This window comes from Crinia signifera, chromosome 6 (assembly GCF_055691185.1).
Source record: "Crinia signifera chromosome 6, ASM5569118v1, whole genome shotgun sequence".
NCBI classification, from domain to species: Eukaryota; Metazoa; Chordata; class Amphibia; order Anura; family Myobatrachidae; genus Crinia; species Crinia signifera.
The window spans coordinates 202,606,556-202,620,422 of record NC_139222.1 but is presented as its reverse complement, the minus strand read 5'-3'; the positions used below and the strand labels follow the sequence as shown (position 1 = coordinate 202,620,422).

The 13,867-nt window shown below is 39.6% G+C and overlaps 1 protein-coding gene across 2 annotated transcripts in view; it reads right to left on the bottom strand.

The window, feature by feature from the left end:
- Positions 1 to 2,590: 2,590 nt before the first annotated feature.
- Positions 2,591 to 13,867, bottom strand: part of MMD (monocyte to macrophage differentiation associated) — a 76,988-nt gene continuing 65,711 nt past the window's right edge. For both annotated transcript variants that reach the window (XM_083148642.1, XM_083148643.1), the window contains exons 6-7: positions 7,748 to 7,817; positions 2,591 to 4,651 (exon numbers count right to left, since the gene is read on the bottom strand). In XM_083148642.1, the coding sequence (XP_083004768.1) occupies positions 4,448 to 4,651; positions 7,748 to 7,817 (274 nt within the window). In that variant the 3' untranslated portion in view covers positions 2,591 to 4,447. The remainder of the gene's footprint in view (positions 4,652 to 7,747; positions 7,818 to 13,867) is intronic.

Below are 13,867 nucleotides of genomic sequence, written 5' to 3'. Positions count from 1 at the left end.
CAGCTATTTCAAAGTTCAAAGGGGTTCAGCAGCCAATCAGGAGCGAACTGCCTTGAGGTTGAAATATCTGCATCGCGGACCTGCTGTGATATAGCGGCAGCTGGGTGAGTTGTGCACTGCTCTGCTGGGATCCCCTGCTCTAGGCAGGGACAGATAGAGGCAGGCGCGTGGCACAGGATGAGGGAGGGGGTCTCTCCCTGCTGCCGCTCTACTAGGCCGTTTCTCAGCACTGTGCTGCTACTACTTATCCAGTAGCAGACCCTCCAGCCACTTACTCTTCCCACTTCTGCTCTCAATCTGACCTCCTCTGCCTCCCCCCCTCTCTCTCTCCACCCACTCTTCCTCTCTATCCCTGGCATCACTAACCACCCCCTTGTCCTATAATGGTGCCTCCCCGTCTTTTTTTCTGGATCCACCCCTGCCTGGCATCAAGCAAGAAACCCATAGAAACAAGCATGTACAGTAGGTAAGAAGCACTTATGTGGCATAATATGTAATAGGCATTACGGTGTGTGACATTATATGTAATGGGCATTACAGTGTGTGCCATTATATGTAATGGGCATTACAGTGTGTGGCATAATATGTAATGGGCATTACGGTGTTTGGAAGAACATTTAATGGGCATTGTAGCGTGTGGTATAATATGCAGTTGGTATTACGGCGTGTGGTATAGCGTGTAATGGGTATTATGGCATGTGGTATAATATGTAATGGGTGTGTGACGTGTAATAGGCATTACGGTGTAAAACTTTGGCGCGCGCTCAACGTGCCTGTTTTTATTTTGTCTGGCTCCTACACTTTTACCCTGGCTCCTAGATGTTAAAGAAATTTGTCGAGCCCTGCTGTAGGGAATTCTTTTTCGTCCAGCCCACCATTCAACGATTTATTCCCAACCTGGTCCATTTCAGTGGATAACAAATGAATACTCTTTAACTTATGGACTTCGTACATTAAAGCTTTTCAGTATAACATTCCAATAATACCACTGAACAGTTGTGAAATTTAACCGTTTTTAGTGACCAGCAAATGAACCTACAAAAGTTTTTTATTTTTGTAATACTACTTGAAAAAAGATCTACATTAATAGGCAACTGTTTTACACCACAAACTGTTGAAAGTGTAGTGTTTTTTTGGGCAATTAAAATAACGTGCAGTTAGTTAAATTGTATAACAAAATAAGCCCATTCTTCATATCTAAGGTCCTACTAGTTATACAAAAGACACAATACTAATGAAGTAACACAAAAGGAGAGAGGAGATTTGGTTCAAGTTAAAACTAATTGAGCAACATATCAAATGTTTAATTAAGTGCAATGAGATATCATTTTAAGATTTCCTTTAAAAGACAAAAACTTTACTTTTATACTCTCTCAGCCCTGTACACTGGTTTTTAAGAATTTATGTTTATGTCCATTCTGGAATCTGTAGTGACTTAGATATATGAAACATTAAAGAAAAATGATCATAAGCATGTTTCATTAATCAAAATATCTACTGATTTTTTTTTAAATCACAAACTAATATAGTCCATTTTCTCTTGTCAGTGGTTGGCTGATTATATTATGCCACTGCCACCAACATACAGTAAAGGCAGCCATTTTGTATAGAAACACAATGCTCATGAGAATGCAACCTATCATTACATTCTGAAACAGTGTGTCACAAATACTGGTCAGACCTCATGACTATGTAATGCAATGATGTACCTTAGGGATCTCAGGGATGACATTTCTCTATATACTGTAAAAATAAAAAGTACACACATTACCATCATTCCTACTAAAAAAAAATTGATGTACACAATGGTAGTCACTGGCAGCTGCAAATTGTATTTGATGCCATGGAACATTTTTTACTCCTACACTCATAAGAACAGAGGAGTCATACCATCAGCTAAATAAATACGAAAAAGTAGGTAGAATGGTCAAGAATAAAACTGGGTGAAACCAACAGTTGACATACAGTACAATTTTTCACTTTTTTGCATATTAACAAGACACTAGTAGGTATATATGATCAGGTTTACTCCTTCCTTTTCTCAAAATAATCAAGTAAAAATGTTCCAACAAGTAGCCAGCTTGGAAACAATGGAGGCTATTCAATTGCGGGCAAAGGGTGCCTGTTGCCATTGCAATGGCATGGATACACTGGACACCACATCCTGCACCCCTCATGGCCCGATCACACCCCAAATTCGCACAATTTTGTATGCAGCTCTGTGGGGCTGTAAAAAAAATTGCTAGTCCGAGCCGCTGTAAGTACGGCTGTTGCCATAGTAACTCGTGGTGGTGAAAACATCGCCCACAGATGGATTGACCCCTTTGTGTGTATAAAAGTTCTCCCCATAGGAAAGTATGTTAAATTGACTAAAGACATAACAATAATGCTAATAAGCAAAACACACAAAGATAAATATAAAGGGTGAGGTAAGTCTTTTCGACATGAGGCTTCTTCTGCGGGCTAGTATCATCTCAAGCACATGTGTAGTTTAAGATTTCAGTGTACACATCAAAGATTTTCAAAAACATCACAACACACGTCATGTTGGCCAGGAAACCAATACAAAAGGAGCAAGGACTACTGGGAATACATTTCACAAAAAGACATAGTGTCTTTAATGCAGTTGTACAAAAAAGAAAAAACAAAAAGTATATCAGCTGTTCATCTTAATATAAGACACTGAAAAATGTGTTAAGGTCCATAAACATGATGATGGAAATAACGGTCTTAAAATGTTAGCATTAACAACTTTCTGTATGTAGAAATGAGCGTCACTGGTTCGTATCAGCATAATTACGATGTAGGTCATGGACTCTCAATATTCTCTATCTGGGCTCTAAATTATGTGTATTAACTAGTTTTGTGAGCAATTGCTCTGCTTTTTTCAGTAATAAACATATTTCGTTTTCAATTTTCTACAAATTACATAATTATATGCAAACACAATTAGTAATTTTTCTGTTTGTAGTTCATAACAGGTTTACAGAGAGGGCTTGCTGGGGTGTAGAGACCCCTGGTTTACTTGTTCAAAGTAAAAGATGAACAGAAACATATTGATTATTATTAATACTAATGAATACAACCCCAACACATTTAGTACATTTTTAATACAGTAATTCTTACATATTATCATGTCTCTTGCTTAACACTAGTCATAAAGAACAGTGGTTCTTTAAACAGTTCATAAAAGAAGACACGATAAGTCCACCTTTAAAAAGATGAGTCATAAGCTGTCACATTACTTCCGTTGTTTATGTTTAAGTATGATCCATAGTAAGTGCTTTAATTTAAGCCAAAATGTCTGCAATGGCTCATCAACTCAAACATGTCGTTAGACAATATTTGACTAATACAGTCTCTATAAAATGCTATGCAAATTCTAGTTATCAACCTCCGCTAACATGATTTAAGAACCACTGCAATATATAAAATATTCCTAATTAATGACTTCAATGGTAGAAATACTCAATGGCCGTGCCAGATCATGTATAATGACTGTGCCAGATCATGTATAATGACCGTGCCAGATCATGTATAATGACCGTGCCAGATCATGTATAATGACCGTGCCAGATCATGTATAATGACCGTGCCAGATCATATATAATGACAGTGTCAGATCATATATAATGACTGTGCCAGATCATATATAATGACAGTGCCAGATCATATTTAATGACCGTGCCAGATCATATTTAATGACAGTGTCAGATCATATTTAATGACAGTGTCAGATCATATTTAATGACAGTGTCAGATCATATTTAATGACAGTGTCAGATCATATATAATGACAGTGTCAGATCATTTATAAACATCACTGCCCTTATCTAGCTTAAGGGCAAACTGCATGACTATGTAAATCAAGCCTGTACCAATTAAAACGTTGTTATATAATGACCGCTTCCAAAAGGGCTTCCTCCATCTTTTACAAGCATACGCAATATGCACCTAACTCTTGGAATGTAAGTACTTTTTCTTATTCAAGGCTTGTAGAAAAAGAGGAAAGAAAATACCCTCATTTTAGCTTTTGGCATTTTAAATCTTGAAATGTATGAATTCACGTTATAAAGAAATACATCTGTGTTTAAAAAGTATAGTCAACACGTTGTTAAAAAAAAAAATAAAAAAAAAAAAAAAAAACCTCTTGTATTGTAAACATTAGGTTAGCCAGTCACGTAACCAAGCTCGTCTGGCTCCAAGAGCTGTCTGCTGAGGACTAGTGTCAGCAGCAGCACCTTAGAACAAGCAAGCTAGGGGCAACAAACTGGCTGAGGAATGGGCCTCAATATTAACTGCTATTCAGATTCACATCTTGTTCACAGTACGTTGTAGAGAACCAAATAAGTCAGTGCATTTGATTAGAATACCTCACTTGCCTTTTCATACATTCTTTAAGGAGTCAAGTAATACTGATAATGTTTCCCCTCCCCACAACATTTTGTCATAAGTGTCGGATGAGATCTGAAGATGGACTTTTGTAAAGATATTTCCAAATCGCATAATAATGTACAGCAGCTGCAAGTGCTACAAAGAGATGCCAGATAGCATGTGCAAAAGGAATGATCCCGTCGCTTTTGAAGAACACCACGCCCATGCAGTAGATCAGCCCTCCCCAGGCTAGCTCTTGTAAACCTTCAGTGTTGTTCTGTAGAAGAGGGGTATATATATATTAAATGCTCAATGACCAACATAAAGTATAACACATATTTTCACATTAACATTAGTGTCAGTAATACAAAATGTTAATATTAATAAAAGCAATGTACTTTTAAATGAATTATAGAGCATGTATCTGAATTGTCAAAATGATATAACGATGAAATGCATATAGCATAAATACACTTTGTTTAATTCATTAAATGGACTTGTTTTGTGAAATCAACAGATCTCTCTGCAATGTTACAATATCAGTTGCTGTTGGAAATGTCCCAAAAGTGATAGTTCCTTATGTTGCTTCTCAATTATCTGTGGACTGTGCATGAGGGTGTGGTATAGGGTTCCGACAGTCGGGATCCCGACTTGCCGGACTCAGACAGCATGGCGAGCACAACAAAGCCCCTTGCGGGCTCGCTACACTCACCACGCTGCAAGCACAGTGGCTCGCTACACTCGCCACCTATTCTATTCTCCCTCTATGGGGGTTGTAAGAATTTATTTTGGTACTAATAAATGGTGCGTTTCAACTGTGCGCATTTTAGCACCCTGCACTTGTCACAAGCCGTCCAGTTTCTAGCTGGGGTGTCGCGCTCTACTTTGGTGCTTCTATCACACTCTGGTCTGTATTTCAGTGCTGAGATACAGACCAGAGTGTGATAGTGTGACAACCCAGACAGGATAGAGAAACTGCATGATATGACAGGTGCAGGGTATTCATTTCAATTTGTCATGTCATGCAGCCATTAACCCCTTCCCGACATTGCCTTTTTTGTTAATTTTTTTTTTTTTTCCTCCTTGCGTTCAAATAAGCGTAACTTTTTTAATTTTCCGGCTTTATAGACACGAGGGCTTTTTTTTTGCGGGACAAGTTGTACTTTGTAATGGTACCATTTACTATACCGTATAATATTCTGGGGAATCAGGAAATAATTCAATGTGGGGTAAAAAAAAAAAAAAACGCCATTCCACAATTTTGCGCTGGTTACGCTTTTTTTGGAGTTCATAGTTCATTTAAAATGATGGGTTATCTTTATTCTATGGGTCGTTACGATTCTGGTGATACCAAACTTATATAGTTTTCGTTATGTTTTACCACTAAAAAAAAAATAGCAACTTTTACGTTTTTTCTAATTTGCGTCGCCATGTTCTGCGGCTTATAACTTTTTTATTTTTCCACCTACGGACCTGGGTGAGGGCTCATTTTTTGCGGGCTGAAGTGTACTTTTTAATTAATACCATTATGGGATATGGGCGACTTTCTGATCTCCTTTAGTTATTTTTTTTTGGGTAGGCGATGCGACCAAAAAACGTAGTTTTGGCGTTGGGAACTTTTTTCCGTTTACGCCTTTAACCGTGCGGGATAACTAATGTTATATTTTAATAGATCGGACTTTTAGGAACGCGGCGATACCAAATATGTTTATTTTTTATTTTTTATTTATTTTTATTTGTGAAATGGGGAAAGGGGGGTGATTTGAACTTTTAATATTTTTTTTTATTTTTAAACTTTTTTTTATTTATTTTTTACTTTTACTACAAGGCCCCCTAGTGTACTTGACCACTAGGGGGCGCGATCGCCTGTACTAGGTTCAGCCATAGAGCTCTCAGGCAGGATGTAATAGGAATGCTGACACGGCCAGCACAGGGGTCTACATTAGACCCCTGGCTACCACCATGGCAACCGATCGGCACCCTCCGATCTCGCCGCGGGGGGCCGCGATCGGCGCCGGAGGGGGGCGCCCCCCCTCCGATCAGCTATTTAAGCACTGCGGGCGCTTTGCCCGCGGTGCTTAAAGGGTTAAACGGCCACGATCGGCGAACTCGCCGCTCGTGGCCGTGAGAGCAGGTGCCTGGCTGTAATATACAGCCATTACCTGCTCTCTTTCAAGCCAGCTCACTCCGTGAGCTGGCTTGATTCCCCCGCAACCGACACATGACGTATATATACGTCATGTGTCGGGAAGGGGTTAAAAATGTACATTCTGAAACATGGCGAGGGATGTAATGAAGTCCAAATTTGGCAGATGTGTGGGATGGCGGCCGAACTCAGGTGTTTTTTTTTTTAACGCGGCAATCATTTATGAGGCATGGTTTTGCTTTGTAAATGATTGCCTTTAAAAAAAAAAAAAAGTACATTTGGCCTGCCATCCCGGACATTCGACAAACTCGGACTTTGTTACATACAGTGGCAGCTCTAGCGGTGGGGCTGCATTACAGTTTCAAATTCAAATAGGGGAGAACCACCAACTGCCAGTGAGTCAGTTTGGAATAGCAGTTGGTGTGGCTTCACTATTTGAATTTTGAGCTGGGCTGCAGCCCTCCCTCTGGAGCGGTCACTGGTTAAATCCCATCCATGGTGTTCAAAATAAGAATATAGAAAGTTGCATAATACATGTCCTAACATGAATAATTGATACCATGGACTGTAATGGTGAAAACGGAAAACATAAGGAAACTCAAAATATATATAAAGCATATGTTACCCATCAGTTACCAAGTATTCACATATAGTATTTTTTTTATTTCATCACATATTAAATAACGTACTTGAAAAAAAATATATATATATACTTAAAGATAACTAAGGGTGGCAATTAAAATACTAGTAATGCAAATGATTCAAAATCTGAAAATTTATGTTCATGTTTTTGTAGAAAATCATATAATCCACATTTTTTGTGTGAATGCCAAATCCTTAAAAGGAAAAAAAAAGAATACTCTGCCGCATATCAAATGGCATCCCAATTCTTATTAACATATTTAAATTTAGTAGGAGGGGCAAAATACAAACTTGCCAGTAATTGTTGCTCCTGAAAGGAATAACTGTGGCCTTAATGCAAAAACTGAGAAACATTCATACTCTGTAAGGATTTGGCGGTACATCGAGGTTGCTAAAAATAATAATCTTTACTGTTTTGCAGAATTGGTGGACCAATACTTTTGGAGTTTTGCATTATCAAATTACAATAGTTTTTTTTGTCACCTTTTATCAATAGGTAGTAAGTCTAATAAATAGATCAGGCTATATTTTTAATGTTGACGTTGAGAGGTAAAAATGGTCTCACATGAACATAGAAATTCTTACCATTGATGTCACTACTAAAGCTGGTGAAAATCCCATTGCTAAGTAGAAAAGTAGTTCAACAATCTTATACCTAAAATAATAAAACAAGTACTTAATGGGGAAAATGTAACAAATATCATCAAGATAACAATTACTATAACCTAGTGCAGAGGCCTGGTCAACCTGTGGCTCTCCAGATGTTGTGAAACTACAAATCCCAGCATGCCTTGCACCAGTTCTAACACTACCTTATAGAAAAACTGTGGCAAGGCATGATGGGATTTGTAGTTTCACAACATCTGGAGAGCCACAGGTTGGCCAGGCCTGACCTAGTGTGTAATCACAACCAACTTTGCAATAAACCAAGTTGCCTTACACAAACTCACACACATATACAGAGGTGTCCACACACATTTAGCCCCCTTTCACCTTCTAGTCACGCCATGATATGCGCCGAGAGTCTCTGGGGTATACTGTATTCAATGCATGTCAACATGAATGGATCAGAAGGGGTTCCGATCTATTCAATGCTATCTGTTGTTTTTTTCGGCAGGTCGAAAGGTTTCCAAGTGTTGGACGGAATAGCAGCTAATCCACCTGCTTTTGACGTAAACACAGCCAAAACCGAAATGTTTTGGCTGTGTTTCCGTCAATCTCAATCCGACATAAAAAGATGCCAAATTGAGGCAGGGAGGACGGTGCCGGGTAAGCAGCAACAGCTTACCCCGCACCTTCCTCCTCTCCGCCACCGCCTGCACCCTCCCGCCACCGGGCAAGAGCAGCTCAAATGGCCCTGTCCCGGCTCCTGCCGCTGCGCTCACCCGGTCTCTCCGCACCGGCCGGTTGAGCATCAGAGGCCAAATCAGACGTCGGATTTGGCTGCTGCATTGAATAAAGGATGCCAGATCCATTCCGGCAAAAGAATTTCGGAATGGATCAGATATCAAACGAATATATACCTCTCTGTGCAACTTTTTCAATTAAATGCATATTATTTGCAAAGCAGATTCTGCAAATGAAAATGATACGTAGCAGGAGCAGAAGTCTGGGAGGCAACAGAGTCACCAGATGCCGGGCTCCTGCTCAAAAGGGGGGCACCTCTCCTCCACCATTCAGTTCACTGTTTTAATGGACTTTGCTACCCTTAAGAATGAACCCACACGTGGTACAGCCGCATGTAAAGCAACTGCATGCTTGTTCTAAAAAATGTGAGGGTTTCTTTACGAACATATCAGAAATATCGGTTCTGACCAACATATTTCTGATATGTTCATAAAGAAACCCTCACATTTTTTTTTAAAACAAGCATGCGGTTGCTTTACATGCAGCTGTACCACATGCCGGTTCATGCTTAAGGCTAGCAAATTCGAACACCCCTTAACTGGGAAATCCTTTGATCAGACATCATCTCACCTGCAAATCTAGATTTGTAGTTAATCAGATCATCTGTCCTTGCGGTAAGCCATATATTGAAAAGACGGAGCGGATGTTCAAAGAAAGGATGGCGTCTCATCGTTCCACCATCAACACGGGCACCAGTGACCAACCGGTCGCCCGTCACTTTCTTGAACAAAGTCATAAAATCTCCACCGCATGATCGATCAGATTATGTACTTTAAGAGGGGGTACTTACTCCAATGTGAAACTCAGTGGATTACCCGCCTTAACACACTAGTCACTGTTTGGCCTGAATAACCAGCTGAGTTTGGGTTGTTTTTAAGCCTCTTATTATGTATTTTTGTTTATAGCCTATTGTTTACACTTTTTGGATGCCAGAAGAACATTAGTCCAATTAGCACTCTTATGTCATTACTAAATTCATTATCAGTAGTTTTACTAACATCTGTGCTTTTTTATTATTATCCCAGAGAAGTGCTGTACATTGTGTCAATTGTTATTATTGCTACAATTTTTAAAATTTTATTTGCTGCTATTTTGTAATTCATATTATTGGTGTAGTTATTTACACTGGTTGCTAGGCAACATGTCTTCGCATTGCCTTGCACACAGGTCAAGGTCTGATGACATCATTGAGCGCGTCTGCATTGAGCAGGAGGTTCGGTGACCGGAAGGGCCACTGGTGATTTGATGTTGGTGGAGGGTATTTAAGTAAGTATCTGTGTTTGTACCGATTATATTCCTGATGAAAATGCTTAAAGCATTTTAACATTGATTACCCAAACAAAGGAGTAGTGTCAATTATTTGATCCCTTTGAGTGCCACTGTCTGGGCTCTGTGCGAGTGGCGGCAACTGCGGCTTTTGCAGGCACCGAAGGACACTTGGTTGGAGTTTGGAGTGTTGGCTATTTGGGGTGTGTGTGTGTATGCGTGTGTGGTAGACAGGCCTGCACTCCTATTTGCAGGTTCCGTTGACCATGACGCCTTCATTGCAGAATAGATGTAGAGGTTTAAATGAGACAGAGGGACTCACGGATTTGATGAATTAAAGAGATAATGTGTATTGGTCACAGCATACAGGTATGCTGTGACCAATACACGTTATCTTGTTGATTCATCAAATCTAGGATTGCTGCTGTCTCATTTAAACCTCTCTCTCTATGGGCCTTATTCTAGTTCACTTTTTTTGACAAAATCCTTCTTAGATGGACAAAACAATGTGCACTGCAGGGGGGCAGAAGTAAAATGTGCAGAAAGAATTAGATTTGGGTGAGTTATTGTTTCTGTACAGGGTAAATACTGGCTGCTTTATTTGTACACTGCAATATAGATCTCACTTTGAAGTAAAACCCCACCCAAATCTAATTCTCTCTGCACAAGTAACATCTGCCCCACCTGCAGTGCACATGGTTTTGTCTATCTAAGAAGGATTTTGTCAAAAAGAGTGAACTAGAATAAGGCCCTATATCTCTATTGATCTATCTAAAAAATAGACCAGCTCTACACTTACAATTCTGTTAAGAACTGGGTCCCCTACCGGACCGACAAGCTGCAGTCCCCAATATACTCCACACTCAGCCACACTGAGGCATGAAAATTGTATTAACATTTTTTTGTCAGGAATATAAAAATAATAATAAATATACAATTTATATATCTATATAGAGATGCGATGTAGACCAGCTCTCTGATTGAAGTATCAGAACTGGGGGTGCCTTCCAAAGGTTGTTAATATAAAATACCAGGAACAAGAGGCCGCACTCCAATTTAGTGTGAATTTTAGTGAAATAAGATAAATGACATGGTCTATAGTCGACCTTTCAGGGCAACTGGGCCACCGTTCTGCAGCATGCCTATATTCTTTGTGGGACTGTGGCTGTATCTGCATATTAAATACTAAGTTACAGTGTTTTCCAGTAAAACACAGCATTTTGTATGCAGATACAGATGTGGTTAAACACAGAATATAGACCTGCCGAATATTATTTTTCTTTGCAAATAAGATACATTGTAACAGAAAAGTCACACACAAAGATACTCTGTGCTATCGAGCCACAATATTATATATATATATATATATATATATGTTAAAATAAAGAACAGGAGGGGCGCTCCATAGTGTATCACACAGACGTTTTAATAGTAAAAATACATCCAGGTTAGGCAACAAATGGACTCGTACCAAGAAGAACACTGCTGTGGGCTGGGTACCACAAGATTCAATACATGAAATGCCAGGCAACCTCCTACCGCTGATCCGGGGCTCTGCTGGAGACCACGACCTCCCGCTGGGACAAGCAGCGTGCCGGGACAACCACACAGGAACAGACGCGGTGGGGGAGCTGTACAGGGTAAGAGATGTCGTCACAAGCCCCGCCCTAACGCGTTTCGTAATGCAACTTCGTCAGAGGGCGTGGCTTGTGACTGACAGCTCTCCGTATTTAACACACTGATCCACCAATCAGGGCGCAAAGGCGCTACTACGCACCTGTTAAGTGTACAATCAGTGCGGCTGTCTAAGGCAAGCCCGCAGTGATAGTTCCACATGGAACCCTATATGGATAGTTAAAAAATTTTTTTAAACTTTAAACAAACATAAGTTTTTTCAAAAAAGTATATAACTGTCCCGTAGGACCAAGTAGATATATGGAAATGCGCAAATAAACAATTATATTGAAGCGCTAACAATTTAACTGTGTGCGCCTCCATGTAGCTATAAGGAGTGCAACAGGTGATGTTATTAGCCATTGAACCAATTATTTATAGCCAGTCGCACACTGGGTGGATTATTGAGCTATGCAGGCAGTGCAAACACAGTGAACATGTCACAGATTATATCTACAGCGCTGACATGTACCCAACCGGTACCACAGATAACAATTTCATATAAAATAAGGCAGAATTTATACAAAAAAGAAAATATAAAAAGCAGCAGTATATAAAACTATTTTCAAAAAATGACATACACCACAATTAAAAAATATATATCATAAGATAAAAATATTAGCAGCAATATAGGTAAAACATGAGAATATAATTAGCGATTTATGAAGGGGGTTATTTCATACCCTTCATTCAAGCCGAACGGGGTAAGGGTATTTAATGTAAGGATCCAGAACGTCTCTCTTCTTAGAAGCGCTCTGTCCCTGTCACCTCCACGTTTATTTGGGGTAACAATCTCTATTCCCTTCCATTTCAGACCTGTTACATCGCAATTATGAAAATGTTTAAAATGTCGTGAAACACTATGATTTAAAATGCCGTGTTTAATATTACGGGTATGTTCCAATATACGGGTTTTTAAGTTTCTCTTAGTTTTTCCGATATATCGGAGCCCGCACGGACAAATTAAAAGATACACCACATAAGTGGAATTACAATTTACAAATTGTTTCATATTAAAAATCTTGTTTTGACTAGAGTAAAAAGAAAACCCTCTATCAATTAATGGACAAATTTTGCATCTCCCACACGGAAAGCACCCTTTTAGATCCAAAAATGTATTTGAACCCGCCAATCCAGGTGGTTGCACTGTCTCAAGTTGACTCTTAGAGACAATAGCTTTGATGGTCTTTGCTCTGGTATATACCACTTTGGGGGCATCTCCAAGGTGGGTACCCAGCACGGGGTCGCGTTTAAGGATATGCCAGTTCTTTTTTAGCACATTAACAATACGGCGCTCCTCATCATTATATTTAGTGATGAACAAGCATTCAGAATTTTTTATATCCATTTGGTCCTTACTTTTATATTCAAGGATCTCATCTCTCACAGAAGATCTGGCTCTCACTAAAGCAGTATCAACCAATTGTTGGGGATAACCCCTTTCTCTAAACCTATCTGAATAGATCTGAGATTGTTGGTCAAAAGTATCAATGTCAGAACAATTCCTGCGTAAACGCAGGAATTGGGAGTAAGGGATATTGTTCCTCCAGGGTTTAGAGTGACAGCTTTCGTAGTCAAGGTAGCTGTTACTGTCTACACTTTTAAAAAATGTGCATGTTTCTATGTGGGGTACCAGTGGGAAATTCTCAACACTTAGAATAAGATCTAAATATTCGATCTTGATGGGTTGAAAATTGGAGGTGAATGTAAGATTGAAGGTGTTTATGTTAATAGCCTCCATGAACTTCTTAAAGGAGACTTCGTCCCCCCTCCATATTAGCAAAATATCGTCGATATAACGATGGAAAAAAACGATATTTTCTGCCAATTCACCGTTCAACAGATGGGTTTCCCACTCCCCCATATATAGGTTAGCCAAGCTGGGGGCACAAATCGTGCCCATCGCTGTGCCCCACAGCTGCAAGTACCAGTCCCCCAAAAACTCAAAATAATTATGTTTTAAAACAAAATTAAGGCAGTCACATACAAATTCCTTTGCTGTAGATGAGATCAAAGGGTCCCTGGATAAAACTGATTCAACTGCAGACAAACCACCTTCATGTGGGATGGCTGTATACAAAGACTGAACGTCAATACTGGCCCAGTTATAGCCAGATTCCCAATTAACATTTTTAATTAATTGTAGCATGTGGGTGGAGTCTCTGACATAAGTTCTCAACTTAGGTACATAGGGTTTGAGTACCGCATCCACATATTCAGAGACCCTAGAAGTCAGGGAACCCACTCCCGCCACAATTGGACGACCAGGAGGACGGTCTAATCCTTTATGGATCTTCGGGAGGTGGTAAAACGTAGCCAGGTTTGGTGTTGGATTATACATATATCTATATTCCTCTA